Consider the following 15,151-nt stretch of genomic DNA (forward strand, 5'->3'; position numbering starts at 1 on the left):
GGGGGGGGCCGGGGAACTCCTCAATGAGGCTCAGCGCGACGGGCGGGATCGGCGCACCGCACCGCACCGCTCCGCACCGCTCCGCACCGCCGACATGATCGCGTCCCATCTGCTCGCGTATTTCTTCACTGAGCTCAACCATGACCAGGCGCAGAAGGTGGGAGGGGGGAGATGGAACTGGGGGGGTAAAGCGGGGGGAGGAATGGAGAGGTGAAAAGGGGAGGGGGTGTCGGAAGAGGGGAGGGGTGGGAGGGTGAAAAGAAGGGAGAGGAAAGAGGGGGGAAGGGGGAGAGAAAGGAGGGAAGTGGGGGAAAATGGAAACGTGGGGAGGGGAAAAGTGAGAAGGGGTAAAGAGGGAAGGGGAAAAGGGGAAAGGAAAAAAGTGAAAACAAAATGGGGGGAGAAAAGGAAAAGGGGGAAAAAGGAAGAGGGGAAAAAAAGGGGGAAAGGGAAGGAGGAAAAAGAGGAAGGAGAAAAAGATGGAAAAAGGAAAGAAAAAGGGGGGGAAGGGGCAAAAAGAGGAGAAAAAAATAGCAAAAAGAAAATGAAAGTAAAAACGGGGGGGACGGGGCGATAAAAATGAAGCGAGAAGAGGAAAAAACGGATGAAAAGAGGAAAAAAGGCGGAAAAAAGAGCGGCGGCGCCGGCGCTGTCCCCGCGTGGCCGTGGGCGGGCTGAGCGCTGCCGCCGTGCGGGACGTGCCCCGCGTGTCCCTGCGTGGCCCCGCTGGAGGGGGGGGACCGGACCGGGCCGGGGGGGTCCCGCGGGATGCGGGGGGGCGAAACGCGGTGGGATTCGGGGAACGGAGCGGAGGAGCGGAGCTGAGCGCGGCTTCTTTGTTCGGACGGAGCATCGCGTGGTGGATGCGGGGCGGGGAGGGGGGGGGGGGGGTCCTGTGGGGTCCTGTGGGGTCCGAAAGGGGGGTGCGGGGGAGGGGGGCAAAGATGGGGAGGAGAGCGGAGCGCCACGCTGTCTGAGCTCGGTAGGAAGTGAAGAAAAGGCGCGGGGGGGTTGGGAGGGGGGAAGAAGAAAAAAAAGTGCCGAAACTGCCCGAGGAGCTCCGATGGAGGGGGGGGGGGCGGGGGGGGCACGTGGAGAGGGTTGTGTAACGCCGGGAGGGGGGGGAAGGAGAAGGGGGGGGTCCGGAGGCGCTGCCGTTGCGGTGCGGCTCCGTCCGGTTATGGGGCGGCGGTGTCCCGGGGGGGTGCGGGGCTGGAAGCGGTGTTTTGGGGGGGGGGGGGGTCGGTGTTTGGGGCTGGGGGGGTCGGCACCGCACGGCAGAGCTGCGCTACAGGGGATCCGACGGGGCGGGAAATGCGGGCTTTGCGGGTTGGTTCCGTTCCGTTCGGTCGCGTTTTCATATCGAATTTCGGGGGGGGGGGGGGGGGGGGAACCCGAAATGTCCTCCCAGCCCCGAAGGTGGGACAGAACCCAAAACCCACATCCTGCACGGGGGGAAGGGAGGGGGGGGGAGCAGACTTGTGTGCCCCTCATTGAGCTCCCGTGGGATTCGTCGGGTCCTGGGGGCAGTGGGGAAACAATGGGATGGCAGTGGGGTAACAGTGGGGGGGGGGCAGTGGGGTGGCTGACAGTGGGGTAAAGTGACAGTGGGGTAAAGTGACAGTGGGGTGACTCAGTTGAGGTGACAGCGGGGTGGCTGACAGCCAGCAGCCGGCAGTTCATGACTCCCAGCACAAACACTGGGGCTGTCAGCTCTCCTTCTTCCCCCATACAGCCCCCATCTAGGGGCCGTGTGACTGCGGGGTCCTGGGAACGGCCCCTCCTCATCCCAGCAGTGGGACAGACTGACAGGCAGACAGAAAGACAGACAGACACAGATTGCTCCTTCCATCGCCTTTAGGGATTTGGGGGCAGATTTTAAGAGCATCCCCTGCGGATGATGAGTGGGGCTGAGGATGGGGGCAGGGAAGGGTGGGTAGGGCTGGGGATGGTGAGTGGGGTTGAGGAGGGGTGAATGGAGCTGAGGAAGAATGAGTGGAGCCAAGGAAAGATGAGTGGATGGATGGACGGGGCTGAGGAATGGGGAGTGGGGCTGATAAGGGGTGAAAGGGGCTGATAAGGGATGGATGGGTGAGTGGGGCTGAGGAGGGATGGATGGGGCCGAGGAAGGATGGGTGGATGGGTGGATGGATGGGGCTGAGGAAGGGGGAGTGGGGCTGAAGAGGGGTGAATGGGGCCGAGGATGGATGGATGGATGGATGGATGGATGGATGGATGGATGGGGCTGAGGATGGATGGGTGAGTGGGGCTGTGGATGGGTTAATGGGGCTGAGGGAGGATGGATGGGGCTGGGAATGGATGGATGGGGCTGAAGAAGGGTGAGAGGGGCTGAGGAATGGTCAGTGATGCCACGCAGGGATGGGTGGATGGATGGGGCTGAGGATGGATGGGTGAGTGGGGCTGAGGAAGGATGGATGGGGCCGGAGAAGGGTGAGTGGGGCCAAGGAGGAATGAATGGGTTTGAGGAAAAGGAAGGATTGAGGGATGGATGGGGCTGAGGAATGGGGAGTGGGGCTGAGGAAGGGTCAGTGGGGCCAGGCAGGGATGGGTGGATGGATGAGGCTGAGGATGGACGGACGGGGCCGAGAAATGGGTGCAGGGCTGGGGAGGAGGAACCGGCCGAGCAGGAACGCGGTGACTCAGCCTGGCTGGAAGTGACTCCGGGCTGCGTCACGGGGGCTCGGCTGCGCTGTGGGGTCACAGCATGCACACGTGGGGTGGTGAGGATGCGGGGTTGCGGGGTCACGGTGGCGGCGTGGCCTTCGTCACCTTCCGGGATGGGAGAATGGGGTCAGCGCTCCCCAGAGCTGCGGGGTTCTGTGGGTTGAAGGGTTGGGTCAGAGCTGGGAGGGGCTTTGGGGGGGTTTTCACACGCTCGGTGCTTTGGGTTCTGTGCAGCTCAGGGTTAAAGCCTCCCCGGCCCGGATGCGGTTTTCATGCATAAGAGCTGTTTGTCTTTCCTCGGTGCCAAAAAGCGAAAGAATCAACGCCAAAAAGTGAAAGAATCCACCCCGAAAGGCGCAGCCTCAGCTCCTTCTGCAACTGTGGGGCCCCAGGGGGGAGAGGGGGGTTGGAGATGGGAGGGATAGCAGTGCTGCTCTGGAGATAACGCAAAAAAACGGAACCAAAAGCATTGTCCTTCCTATGCAGGGGGGAGGGGAAAAGGCGGCAGGGGGGGGGAAGTGGGTGCTGGGTGCCCTGACCCGGCTGAGCCGGGTGGGATGGGCTCTGAGTTTGGAGGAGAAGATGATCCCGGGTTTAAAAGGGCTTTGGGGATTAAAGGAAGGTGACCCCGCGCCTCGTGACGCCGCAGGTAGCGCGGGGGGCACGGGGGGGATGGAGCCGTACGTGCCTGCAGACAGGTGAGCCGAGCCCCATGGGTGGGGTTTCCCTCTGAGTTGGCCGCTGCCCTTTAATTAGCGGTAAGGGAAGGTCATGGGGCCAGGGCACGGCCTGGCCGTCCGTCTGTCTGCACGCCTCCCGCTGTCCGTCCGTCCCTGCCCCGCTCGGATGGGAGCTGGCAGCCAGCTCAGGGCTGAGGCGTTCCGTTTCCAGGTGCTCTGATGCGATGTGGGGCGAGCGGCTGCCGGCCGTGATCCCTGCAGGGCTCCTCACCACCAGCATCCCCTGTGCAGCACTGGGTCCCACGGACTGAGGTGTCACTCCCAGCCCCACAGCTGGGAATCCAACCCTGGGACCCAGTTTGGGGTGGCAGAGGGCAAGCTGGGCTGTGCCAGTGCGTTTGGGTGCCTGCAGGTGGGGGTTCTGGGCTTTGCTTTGGCCACCTGTGAGACTGGGATTCCCTTAGGCTCCCTGTAGGGCTGGGCTTCTCTTGGGCCTCCTGTAGAATTGGATTTCTTTGGGGCCACCTGTAGGGCTGAGGTTCTCTTGGGCCACCTGTGGGGTTGTACTTGTCTTGGGCCACTGTGGGGCTGGACATCTCTTTGGCCACCCGAGGTTTGGAGTTCTCTTGGGCCACCTGCAGGGCTGAGCATCTTTTGGACCATCTGTAGGGTTGGACTTCATTTCGGCCACCTATAGAGCTGGGCTTCTCTAGGGCCACCTTCGATTTGGGCTTCTCTTGGGCCGCCTTCGATTTGGGCTTCTCTTGGGCCGCCTGGGGCTGAGCTTCGCTTGGACCACCTGTGGGGTTGTACTTGCTTTGGGCCACTTTGGGGCTGGACATCTCTTTGGCCTCCTGAGGATTGGATTTCTCTTGGGCCACCTGCAGAGCTGGACATCAGTTGGACCACCTGTAGGGTTGGACTTCATTTGGACCACCTTAGGGTTGGGTTGCAGAGCGGCTCCAGGAGTTTGGGCAGACGTGTGGGAGCAGTTCTCCATGCACATCCCCGTCGCGCTCCGGTGTGGATGACCTGCTCCCATCCTCCAGCCGCAGCGTTGTCCCCGTGTCCCCCAGCCCCACTGCTCACCTGCTGCCCCTCCATGCCCCACAGGTGGACAAATACCTGTACCACATGCGGCTCTCCGAGGACACGCTGCAGGAGGTGTCCGAACGCTTCCGCAAGGAGATGGAGAAGGGGCTGGGTGCTGACACCAACCCCACCGCCTCCGTCAAGATGCTGCCCTCCTTCGTCAGGTCCACCCCGGACGGGACAGGTACGGTGCCACGGGGACAGCTTGTGCCCCTATGGGCTGGGTGCAACCAGGGTGGGGGTCTCCCTCAGACCGAGGGGCTCCTGGTGGGCCGTGGGGTGTGAGCAGCCCTCCTGTGCGCCGTGCTGGCAGGATGAGGTGGTCACGGGTCGGCTCATCGCTTCTCATTAGTGCTGAATGGGATGGGGACCACGTGAGGAGGCAGCTGACAATGCCGCCTTTCTGCTCCTTTCCCACACGCCTCTCATCCTCCCCAAGGGACCGACCCCTCTTGGCCAGGGTGGCACGGCTCCTCTTTGGGCTCCCATCAGTGCATGTGACACCGAATGACTTCCTCATGCGGTCACTGGGTGGAGATGCTCTGGGGTCCTCGTAAAACCTGACGGGGGAAAAGTGAAGAATGCTGGGAGCTGCTGGGAAATCTGGGAGTTGTAGAACTGTGGAATGGATGGGTTGGAAGGGTCCTAAAAGATCACAGAGCCGTGGGATGATTAGGGTTAGGATGTGGATGATTGGGTTGAAAGGGTCTTTGAAGAGCTTAGAGCCATGGAATGGATGAGTTGGAAGGGTCCTTAAAGATCACAGAGCCATTGAGTGGTTGGGTTGGAAGGGTCCTTAAAGAGCACAGAGCCATTGAGTGGATGAGTTCAAAGGGACTTTAAAGGTCACAGACCCATGGGATGGTTTGGGTCAGAAGGGTCCTTAAAAGTCACGCAACCATTGGGTGGTTGGGTTGAAAGGGTCCTTAAAGATCATGTAGGTCCAGCCCTGCCGTGGTAAAATCATCCACCCCCACCCCTTGGTGTTCCTGCCCCAATCACACCTGTGTGTCCGGCCGCACCCTCTGCATGATGGACTCTTGGCCCAGCATGGGGCTTCCTTCCCAGCAGCTGCTGAGCCATAATTTGGGACTCGCCCAAGAGCAACCCCAACGCAGAGATCCCAAAGCATCACTTCCAGGCTGCCTCTCCTCCCAGCCAGTACAGGGTGCTCTGCAGGGGTCAGACCCCCAGGGTCGGCTTCACCTCCCGGATTATGCTGGATGAGAGGGCTTACATAGCCAGCGGGTCACACTGAGATGTAAGGGGAGGGCACAAGATGTAGGGGGAAGGCATGAGATGTAGGGCAAGGACACGAGATGTAGGGTGTGGGCATAGATGTTGGATGAGGGCACGGCATGCTCTGCACCAGAGGAGTGAGCTCTGCTGTCTGTGCGCCTCGGCACTGCTTTCCCCACAGCTCTGCGGGATTGGGAACGCAGTGCTTATCTTTGGGCCCTTTGCAGAGAGCAAACAGCCCCCGGCAGTGAGCGTGCTGTTAGCAGTGCTGTTTGCTTTCCTGTTTGCTTGTGTCTTATCGCGGCGCGAGGCAGCGCCCGGAGCCCAAACCTCCAGGGTGTGGGGTGGAAACTGGAGCTCTGCAGCTCCAACCTGGGCACAGCAGGGACAGCCCTCTGCTCATTCCTTGGCTGCTGGGATCTGCTATTCTGGATCCATGCCCTGGGCGCCATCTGTGTCCCCACGTCCCTGCACACACCGATGTCATCAAGGCTCCGTGATGTCACCATCCATGTCGCCGTGCAAACTGATGTCACGAAGGCTCCATGAAGTCACCATCTGTGTTCCCATGCAAACTGAAAACACCAGCGTCGTGAAGGCTCCATGAAACCTCCACTGCAGTGTCCGTGTCCGTGTCTCCATGCACACCGACGTCATGAAGGCTCCACGAAGTCACGGTCCATGTCCCCATGTCCCTGTGCACGCCACTATCACAAAGGCTCCATGAAGCCGCCATTTGTGTCCCCACGTCCCCACCCACTCTGATGTCGTGAAGGTTCCATGAAGCCACCATCCACGTCCCTGTGCACAATGACATCACGAAGGCTCCATGACGTCACCATCCATGTTCCCATGTCCCTGCAAACCCTGATGTCGTGAAGGCTACATGAAGCCACCAATCACCTCCCCACATCCCTGCACACACTGATGTCATGAAGTCTCCATGAAGTCACCACGTCTCCATGCACACACAAACACAATGAAGGCTCCATGAAGTCACTGTCCATGTCCCCATGTCCCCATGCTCACCAGTGTCACAAAGACTCCATGAAGTCACCATCCATGTCCCCATGTCTGTGCACGCTGACATCTTGAAGGCTCCATGAAGCCACCACTGCAGTGTCCATGTCCCTATGTCTCCACACACATCGATGTCAAACGAAGGCTCCATGAAGCCACCATCCATGTCCCCATGCACAATGACATCACGAAGGCTCCATGACATCACCATCTGTGTCCCCATGTCTGTGCCCACCGGTGTCATGAAGGATCCATGAAGCCACCATCTGTGTCCCCACATCTCTGTGCACACACCAGTGTCATGAAGGCTACATGAAGTCACCATCCATGTCCCCATGTCCCTGCAAACCTTGATGTCACGAAGGCTCCATGAAGCTACCAATCATCTCCCCACATCCCTGCAGACGCCAGTGTCATGAAGACACCATGAAGTCACCATCCATGTCCTCATGTCCCCGCACACGCTGATGTCACGAATGCTCCATGAAGTCACCATCTATGTCCCTGTTCACAACGACATCACGAAGGCTCCATGAGGTCACCATCCATGTCCCCATGCTCACCAATGTCACAAAGGCTCCATGAGGTCACCATCCATGTCTCTATGTCCCCATGCTCACCAATGTCACGAAGGCTCCGTGAAGTCACCATCCATGTCCCCATATCCCCACACACGCTGATGTCATGAATGCTCCATGAAGTCAACACGTGTCCCCATGCACACCCCATCCATCCCCCCTGCAGATACCGGAGTGCCAACGAACACTGCTTTCTGTCCCCACCTTTTGCCTTGGTGGCCGTGTGCCATCCCCCAGCTCTCGCTCTGTCCCAGTCCTACTGGCCGAAATGCACCCAGAGGAACGGAGCTGGCATGCAGCCATGTGCCAGCAGCGCTGGGGATTGCTGGGCTGCGTTCCCAGCACAGCACTCAGATTTCCTCCGAAAGCGTCTCCTCCGCTGTGCAACGCTTCGGAAGGGCAGAGCGTGGGGAAGGGGTGGGGGAGCTCTCTTGGGATTCTTGCGTCAGCAGTCGGGAATGGGCCTGGTGCTGTGACCTTACATGACGTGCAGCACTGGGGGATCACCCTGTGGTTTTTGGGGTAACCTCTGTGGAGTCTTGGGCCAGCCCCTGTGGTTTTGGGGTAACCCTGTAGAGTTTGGGGCTAACCCCCATAGTTTTGGGGTTTGATTCCATGGTTTTGGGGCTCCCTGTGCAATCTTGGGGTTCACTGCAGTTGAGTTTTGGGGTTAACCCCTGTACAGTTTTGAGGTTCACCCCTGTGGAATTTTTGGGTTAATCCCTGTGGGTTTGGGGCTAACCTTTGTGGAGTTTTGGGCCAGCCCCTGTGGTTTTGGGGTTCAGTCCTGTGATTTTGGGGCTAACCCCTGTGGTTTTGGGGTTCATTTCTGTGGATTTCTGGGATTCAATCCTGTGGTTTTAGGGCTAACTCCTGCAGAATTTGGGCGTTCAGCCCTGTGGTTTTGGGGCTCATCCCTGTACAGTTCTGGGGCTAACTTTAGAATTTTGGGATTCACCCCTGTAGAGTTTTGGGGTTAATCCCTGTTGTTTTGGGGCTGACTGCTGTAGAGTTTTGGGGCGAACTCCTGTGCTTTTGGGGGTCACCCCTGTAGAGCTTTGGAGTTCACCCCTGTGGAGTTTTGGGGTTTACTCCCTGTACAGTTTCTAGGTTAATCTCTGTGGTTTTGGGGCTCGCTCCTATGGTTTGAGTTTGGGGTTCACCCCTGGCTTTCTCTTCCCAGAGGACGGAGACTTCTTGGCACTGGACCTCGGCGGCACCAACTTCCGTGTGCTGCGGGTGAAGGTGTCTGACAATGGCCTGCAGAAGGTGGAGATGGAGAGCCAGATCTATGAGATCCATGAGGACCTCATGCGAGGCAGCGGGACGCAGGTGGGCCTCCCCCCTTCCCTATTGTACCCCCCAAAAGGAACATCCACCCGCAGTGGGGCAGTAGCCAAGACAATGCCAAGATGTCCTTCAGGATGCCAAGATGTCCTTTGAGATGCTGAGATGTCCTTCAAGACACGAAGATGTCACCGTTGCTCATCCTCAACCGTTGCCTTTCAGCTCTTTGACCACATTGCTGAGTGCCTGGCCAACTTCATGGAGAAGCTGAAAATCAAGGAGAAGAAGCTGCCCCTTGGTTTCACCTTCTCCTTCCCGTGTCACCAGACCAAGCTGGATGAGGTGGGTGAGGGATGTGGGGAGCCAAGGGGTAATGTTCTGTGCAGGATTGGGTGACTGTGCCCTGGTGGGGTCACACGTGGAGCACTGGGGGCAGTTGGGGCACCAGAATGGAAAGCATCTAAGAGTATCCAAAGGCGGGCCAGGAGGATGGGGAAGGGGGGCAAGGGCAACGTGTTGGGGGGGAGGAGGAGGTTCCTTGGGTTCAGCGCAGAGAAGAGACTGAGGGAAGGCCTCATGGTGGCCCTACAGTCAACCCTTGGCCCTACAGCCCCTCATGGCCTTACAGCCTCTCATAGCCCTACAGCCCCATGTGGTCCTACAGCCCTACATGACCCTACAGTTCCTCAGGCCCTACAGCCCCTCATAACCCTACAGCCCCACATCGCCCTACAGATTCTCATGGCCTTACAGTCATCTTGTGGTCCTACAGCCATGTGAATGACCCTTTGTGGCCAGCTCGGTGATCCCTGCGGGTCCCATGGGACACAGAGCTCTCTGTGCCTCTCTCATTCTGCTCTTGGCGAGCAGCTGCTGGTGCTGGATGAAGGCATGGGGCAGCAGCTGTCTGCAGCCTGGCAGCCCCAGGGACGTGCCGAGCACCACATCGGCACCAGCGACCTCACTGGGCACGTCCCACACCGCCATCTCCTGCTTTCTAGGGCTCACCCCACGTGGGGTTGGGTGGTGGGCAGCTCCATGGCACAGCAGTGGCTCAGCACGTCTGCAGCTCCGTTCTGGGGGTGCAGGAAGTTGTGTTCTATTACTGTGGTGATGGGTGAGACCCCGTCCCACTGGTGCCCTCCGCATGCATCAGAGCCGGTTTTGCTGCAGGGCTCCATGAAACCAAGCACAGAGGTCACGTCCCTCTGCCGGCGGCAGGGAGCTGATGACTCACGTGCCCATGGCCATAAACTGGGACGTGGGAACCGCTGCAGATGCCGATGGCAGTGATAAGAGGGAAGGGCTGTGCCTGCAGAGCCTTGTCCGTCCCTGTGCTGGAGGAGGCTGGGCGGCTCTTACCTTGAGATGTGGGTTAGGTAGTTCTGACCTTGAGACGTGGGTTGGGTTGTACTGACCTTGAGTTGTGGGTTGGTAGGTTTGACTTTCAGCTGTGGATTGGTGGGCCTGACGTTTAGCTGCAGGTTGGTGGCTCTGAGTTTGAGTTGTGGGTTGATGGCTCTGAGTTTGAGTTGTGGGTTGGCTCTGATTTTGAGTTGTGGGTTGGTGGCTCTGACTTTGAATTGTGGGTTGGTGGCTCTGACTTTGAGTTGTGGGTTGGCTCTGACTTTGAGACATGGATTGGGTAATTCTGACCTTGAGTTGTGGGTAGGTGGCTCTGACTTTGAGACATGGATTGGGTAATTCTGACCTTGAGTTGTGGGTTGGTGGCTCTGACCATGAGACATGGATTGGGTGGTTCTGACCTTGAGTTGTGGGTTGGTGGCTCTGATTTTGAGACATGGATGGGGTAGTTCTGTTCTTGAGTTGTGAGTTGGTGGCTCTGACCTTGAGTTGTGGTTTTGTGGTTCTGACCTTAAGTTGTGGGTTGATGGTTCTGACCTTGGGGCGCAGTTTTGGATATGCGATGGCGTGGGGTCCAGCTGAGCATCCCCTTCTATCTCTTCCCCCACCACAGAGCATCCTTGTCAACTGGACAAAGGGATTCAAGTGCAGTAGCGTGGAGGGGAAGGACGTGGTGTCCCTGCTGCGCAAGGCTATCAAGAGACGTGGGGTAAGGGTCCCACCTCCCAAAATCCCAGGATGGGACACCTGGGACGCAATACGCGTCATCACCATGCAGGCGGAGACGCTGTGCTGCTCTTTGGTGGCACTCAGTGCCCCCTCCACCATTTCAGGACTTTGACATCGACATCGTGGCGGTGGTAAATGACACTGTTGGCACTATGATGTCCTGTGGCTATGATGACCAAAACTGTGAAGTCGGACTCATCGTGGGTGAGCGGGGCTGAGCACGGGGATTTTGGTGGATTGCATGGTGTTAATTGGGGAGGACGGGGGAAATCCAGCATCCGATGCGAGCAGTCTCCGTGCTCGGCGCAGGGACGGGCACCAATGCCTGCTACATGGAGGAGATGAGGCACATCGACCTGGTGGAGGGGGACGAGGGCCGGATGTGCATCAACATGGAGTGGGGCGCCTTCGGGGACGACGGTGTGCTCAATGACATCAGGACCGAGTTCGACCATGAGATAGACATGGGCTCACTCAACCCTGGCAAGCAGCTGTAAGCAGATTCCTGGCTCTGCTCTGCTCCATGTTGCCCATCCTCCTATTATGTGGGACCGGCAGGGTTGTCCCAGTTAACTGGGTCACAGTGTCCTTCATCCCACCAATGGGGACCGCATGGGATTCAGGCTGGCACGTCCACCCAATGCCTGCTTCCCTCGCCAGCCCTCCACTCGGGGCTGTCAATCCACGTTTCCCCTGCCAACAAATCCATCAGCAGCAGAAAGGGAACACCACCACCTAATGTCCACAGCCCGGTCTTACAGAATTCCCATTCCGCAGATGGGCAGCGCGGCTGGGAGAGCGGTTGGGGTTAATGGTAGGGGTCCAACTGTGCACCTCTTGTGTTTGTGAGGTTCGAGAAGATGATCAGTGGGATGTACATGGGTGAGCTGGTGCGCCTCATCCTGGTGAAGATGGCCAAGGAGGGGCTCCTCTTCCGAGGGAAGCTCTCTTCGGATCTGCGCACCACTGGACACTTTGAGACCAGATTTGTCTCTGCTATTGAGAAGTGAGCAGGGGCTGGGTGTCTTTGTGGGGTCCCAACCCATCACCCACCAGCTGGGGGAAATGCTGGGCCCACAGCAGATTTCCAGGCACAGATCTCTTCTGTTCTTTGGTGTGCAGGGAGAAAGAGGGGCTGCAGAAAGCTCACGAGATCCTCACCAAACTGGGCCTGGAGCCGTCCCATGAGGATTGCCTGGCCACCCACCGCATCTGCCAGATCGTTTCCACCCGCTCGGCCAACCTCTGCGGGGCTACGCTGGCTGCCGTGCTGCGCCGCATCAAGGAGAACAAGGGGGTAGACCGGCTGCGCTCCACCGTCGGTGTGGATGGCTCCGTCTACAAGAAGCACCCGCAGTAAGTCCTCGAGGCAACGGGAAGCTGGAGGAGGTCTGGCCTCCGTGGGGGCCCATGGGCACCTCCATTGGATCCCACTTGTTGACCATCTCAGAGGAAGTCTGGCCTCATGATAATGTCCTATTGGCATCTCTGTTGGATCCCATCACTGGATCCCATCTCCACTGGACCCCGTTTGTTGGCCATCTTAGAGGAAGTCTGACCTCATGGTGATGTCCTATGGGCACCTCCATTGGATCCCAAAGTCCCTGTGAGCCATCTCAGACTAGTTCTGGCCCCAGAGAAGCATCCCATGGGCACCTCCATTGGACCCTATTTGTTGTCCATCTCAGAGGACATGTGGCCTTGTAGTGGCCCATGAGCACCTCCATTGGATCCCAAAGCCATCTCAGAGTCTGACACGACCTGTGAAGGCACACTCAAGCCTTCTTCCTCCTTCTCCTCCTCTTCCATAGCTTTGCCCGACGCCTCCATAAGACAGTGAGGAAGCTGCTGCCCGACTGCGAGATCCGATTTGTGAGGTCAGAAGATGGCAGCGGCAAAGGGGCGGCCATGGTGACGGCGGTGGCCTACCGGCTGGCAGCCCAACACAAGGCCCGACAGAAGATCCTGGAGGCACTGAAGCTGAGCCACGAGCAGCTCCTGGAGGTGAAGCGGAGGATGAGGGTTGAGATGGAGAAGGGGCTGGGCAAGGAGACGCACGCGGAGGCCACAGTGAAGATGCTGCCCACATACGTGTGCTCAACTCCAGATGGGACAGGTGAGGGCACCTTCATATCCTGCGTATAGCAAAGAGCTCCGAGTGTCTGTGCCATGCAGGGACCGTTGTTGCCCTCAGTGGTGAGCAGCACTGCAATTCCAAAGCTCTGGGATGATGATGCTGAGCCCCCAGAACATCCCGCACCCAACACAGCGCCCTTGGCTGGGAAATGTCACCTCCACATTCTCAGCCATGATTTCTTCTCTCAGTGCTTATGGTGCTCCTTGTTGGGCTCTCTCTCCTCACAACCCTCTCCTGACTTTTAGAAAAAGGAGATTTCCTTGCCCTGGATCTGGGGGGGACAAACTTCCGTGTGCTGCTGGTGCGGGTGCGGAATGGAATGCGGCGCGGCGTGGAGATGCACAACAAGATCTACTCCATCCCACTGGAGGTGATGCAGGGGACGGGCGAGGAGGTGAGTCCACCCACCCAACAAGGGCAGATGAGCATCAGCCCCACTTCCCCACCAGGGAAATGGCACAGGTTGTGCTCTGAGCATCGCTGATGGCTTTGGGGCGTTGCTGGGGTTGGGGCCAGGGGGGCTCTGGGACACCCCACAGAGGGAGGACCGCATACCACGGGTGGGAGTGCTGCCTGCTGGGATGTGGAGGAGCCTGCAGTGCATGGCACACGCAGTGACTGTGCCCTCCTGCCCCGACTCTGCACATACAGCTCTTCGACCACATTGTCCACTGCATCGCCGACTTCCTGGAGTACATGGGGATGAAGGGAGTGTCACTCCCGCTGGGCTTCACCTTCTCCTTCCCATGCAAGCAGACCAACCTGGATGAGGTGAGCCTGGCACCGGCAGGATCCTGTGTGTGTCCCTGAGATTTGGGGGTTGTGGGGCACTCCTGTCCCAACCCGCTCACCCCAACCCTCTTTTCTCTCTCCAGGGGATTCTCCTCAAGTGGACAAAGGGTTTCAAAGCTACGGGCTGTGAAGGGGAGGACGTGGTGAGCCTGCTGAAGGAGGCGATCCACCGCAGAGAGGTGAGCGGGGCAGCTTTGCGGCAGCGTTAATTGGGCTGGGAATGAATGGGCTGAGCGTTGGGATGTCAACCACCGCCCTTAGTCATCACATAGAGGGTGGATTTCCAGAGCCTGGAGCTAGGAGCCGAGCCGTGCTGCCCTCCGCCCATCCCACCCCTGTGGGCCGCCCCATCATCTCAATGTGGGAAACCACCCAACTCAACCCTTCCCTTCCAGGAGTTCGACCTGGATGTGGTGGCGGTGGTGAACGACACGGTGGGCACCATGATGGCCTGTGGCTACGAAGACGCCTACTGCGAAGTCGGGCTGATAGTTGGTGAGCAGTGCACCTTTCTCTGCCCCACACGGGGATGCCCTCCCTCTGAGCCCCACTGAGACCCTCCCCCTGCAGGTACGGGCAGCAACGCCTGCTACATGGAGGAGATGCGGAATGTGGAGCTGGTGGAGGGCGACGAGGGCCGCATGTGTGTCAACATGGAGTGGGGCGCATTTGGGGACAACGGCTGCTTGGATGACATCCAGACCGAGTTTGATTTGGCTGTGGATGAACTGTCCCTCAACCCCGGGAAGCAGAGGTGTGTGGTGGTAACGCTGGGGCTGAGAGGAGTGGTCCCTCCCCTGCAGAATCCGGTGGTGCTGGACCATAAAGACGGTGCTGGGTGCCATGGGGTGGATAGGGCTGTCCCTTCTGCCCTTAGGTGCCAACACTCAGCCCCGCTGTCCCCACTCCAGGTTTGAGAAGATGATTAGTGGGATGTACCTGGGAGAGATCGTCCGCAATATCCTGATAAACTTCACCAGGCGAGGGCTGCTGTTTCGCGGCCGCATCTCTGAGCGCCTGAAGACCAGGGGGATCTTTGAGACAAAGTTCCTGTCCCAGATAGAAAGGTGAGGATGTGAATGTGGCCATCCTGCTGTGTTTTGGGGGGGGTCCCAGGTGCTCCGCTCAGAGCCAGGGCGATACGGTGTGAGGAATGGAGCGCACTCCACGCTGGGCATCCCTCCAGTTGGCGTTACCCAAGCTACGGCTCCATGGGTGCCATAGGACACATGGATCTCAGGGGAAACCTCCTAACCACTGTGTCTTCCCCCCCGCAGCGACTGCCTGGCCCTGCTGCAGGTGCGCTCCATCCTCCAGCACCTGGGCCTGGAGAGCACGTGTGATGACAGCATCATCGTCAAGGAGGTGTGCACCGTGGTGGCCCGCCGTGCTGCACAGCTCTGTGGGGCTGGAATGGCTGCCGTGGTGGATAAGATCCGTGAGAACCGTGGGCTGGATTTCCTCAAGGTGACGGTCGGCGTGGATGGGACGCTCTACAAACTGCACCCACAGTGAGTGCCCAGAGGAGAAAGAGGAGCAGGGAGGTG

General features: G+C 58.9%; 2 protein-coding genes across 2 annotated transcripts in view; one reads left to right on the forward strand and one right to left on the reverse strand.

Annotated features, from left to right (window-relative positions):
* The window catches only part of LOC116231303 (hexokinase-2), a 16,653-nt gene continuing 1,502 nt past the window's right edge, over positions 1–15,151 (forward strand). Inside the window, exons 1-17 of the mRNA XM_031596982.2 lie at positions 1–157; positions 4,479–4,641; positions 8,478–8,626; positions 8,804–8,923; positions 10,560–10,655; positions 10,780–10,879; positions 10,985–11,168; positions 11,526–11,681; positions 11,798–12,031; positions 12,487–12,791; positions 13,058–13,206; positions 13,464–13,583; positions 13,688–13,783; positions 14,000–14,099; positions 14,175–14,358; positions 14,516–14,671; positions 14,882–15,115. Coding sequence (XP_031452842.2) covers positions 95–157; positions 4,479–4,641; positions 8,478–8,626; positions 8,804–8,923; positions 10,560–10,655; positions 10,780–10,879; positions 10,985–11,168; positions 11,526–11,681; positions 11,798–12,031; positions 12,487–12,791; positions 13,058–13,206; positions 13,464–13,583; positions 13,688–13,783; positions 14,000–14,099; positions 14,175–14,358; positions 14,516–14,671; positions 14,882–15,115 — 2,609 coding nt within the window. The 5' untranslated portion in view covers positions 1–94. The remainder of the gene's footprint in view (positions 158–4,478; positions 4,642–8,477; positions 8,627–8,803; positions 8,924–10,559; positions 10,656–10,779; positions 10,880–10,984; positions 11,169–11,525; positions 11,682–11,797; positions 12,032–12,486; positions 12,792–13,057; positions 13,207–13,463; positions 13,584–13,687; positions 13,784–13,999; positions 14,100–14,174; positions 14,359–14,515; positions 14,672–14,881; positions 15,116–15,151) is intronic.
* GMCL1 (germ cell-less 1, spermatogenesis associated) overlaps positions 4,635–15,151 on the reverse strand; it is a 21,868-nt gene continuing 11,351 nt past the window's right edge. The window contains exon 14 of the mRNA XM_090125713.1: positions 4,635–5,017. Coding sequence (XP_089981839.1) covers positions 4,982–5,017 — 36 coding nt within the window. The 3' untranslated portion in view covers positions 4,635–4,981. The remainder of the gene's footprint in view (positions 5,018–15,151) is intronic.

This window comes from Phasianus colchicus, chromosome 27, assembly GCF_987193195.1.
Source record: "Phasianus colchicus chromosome 27, bPhaCol1.hap1.1, whole genome shotgun sequence".
Lineage (NCBI taxonomy): Eukaryota > Metazoa > Chordata > Aves > Galliformes > Phasianidae > Phasianus > Phasianus colchicus.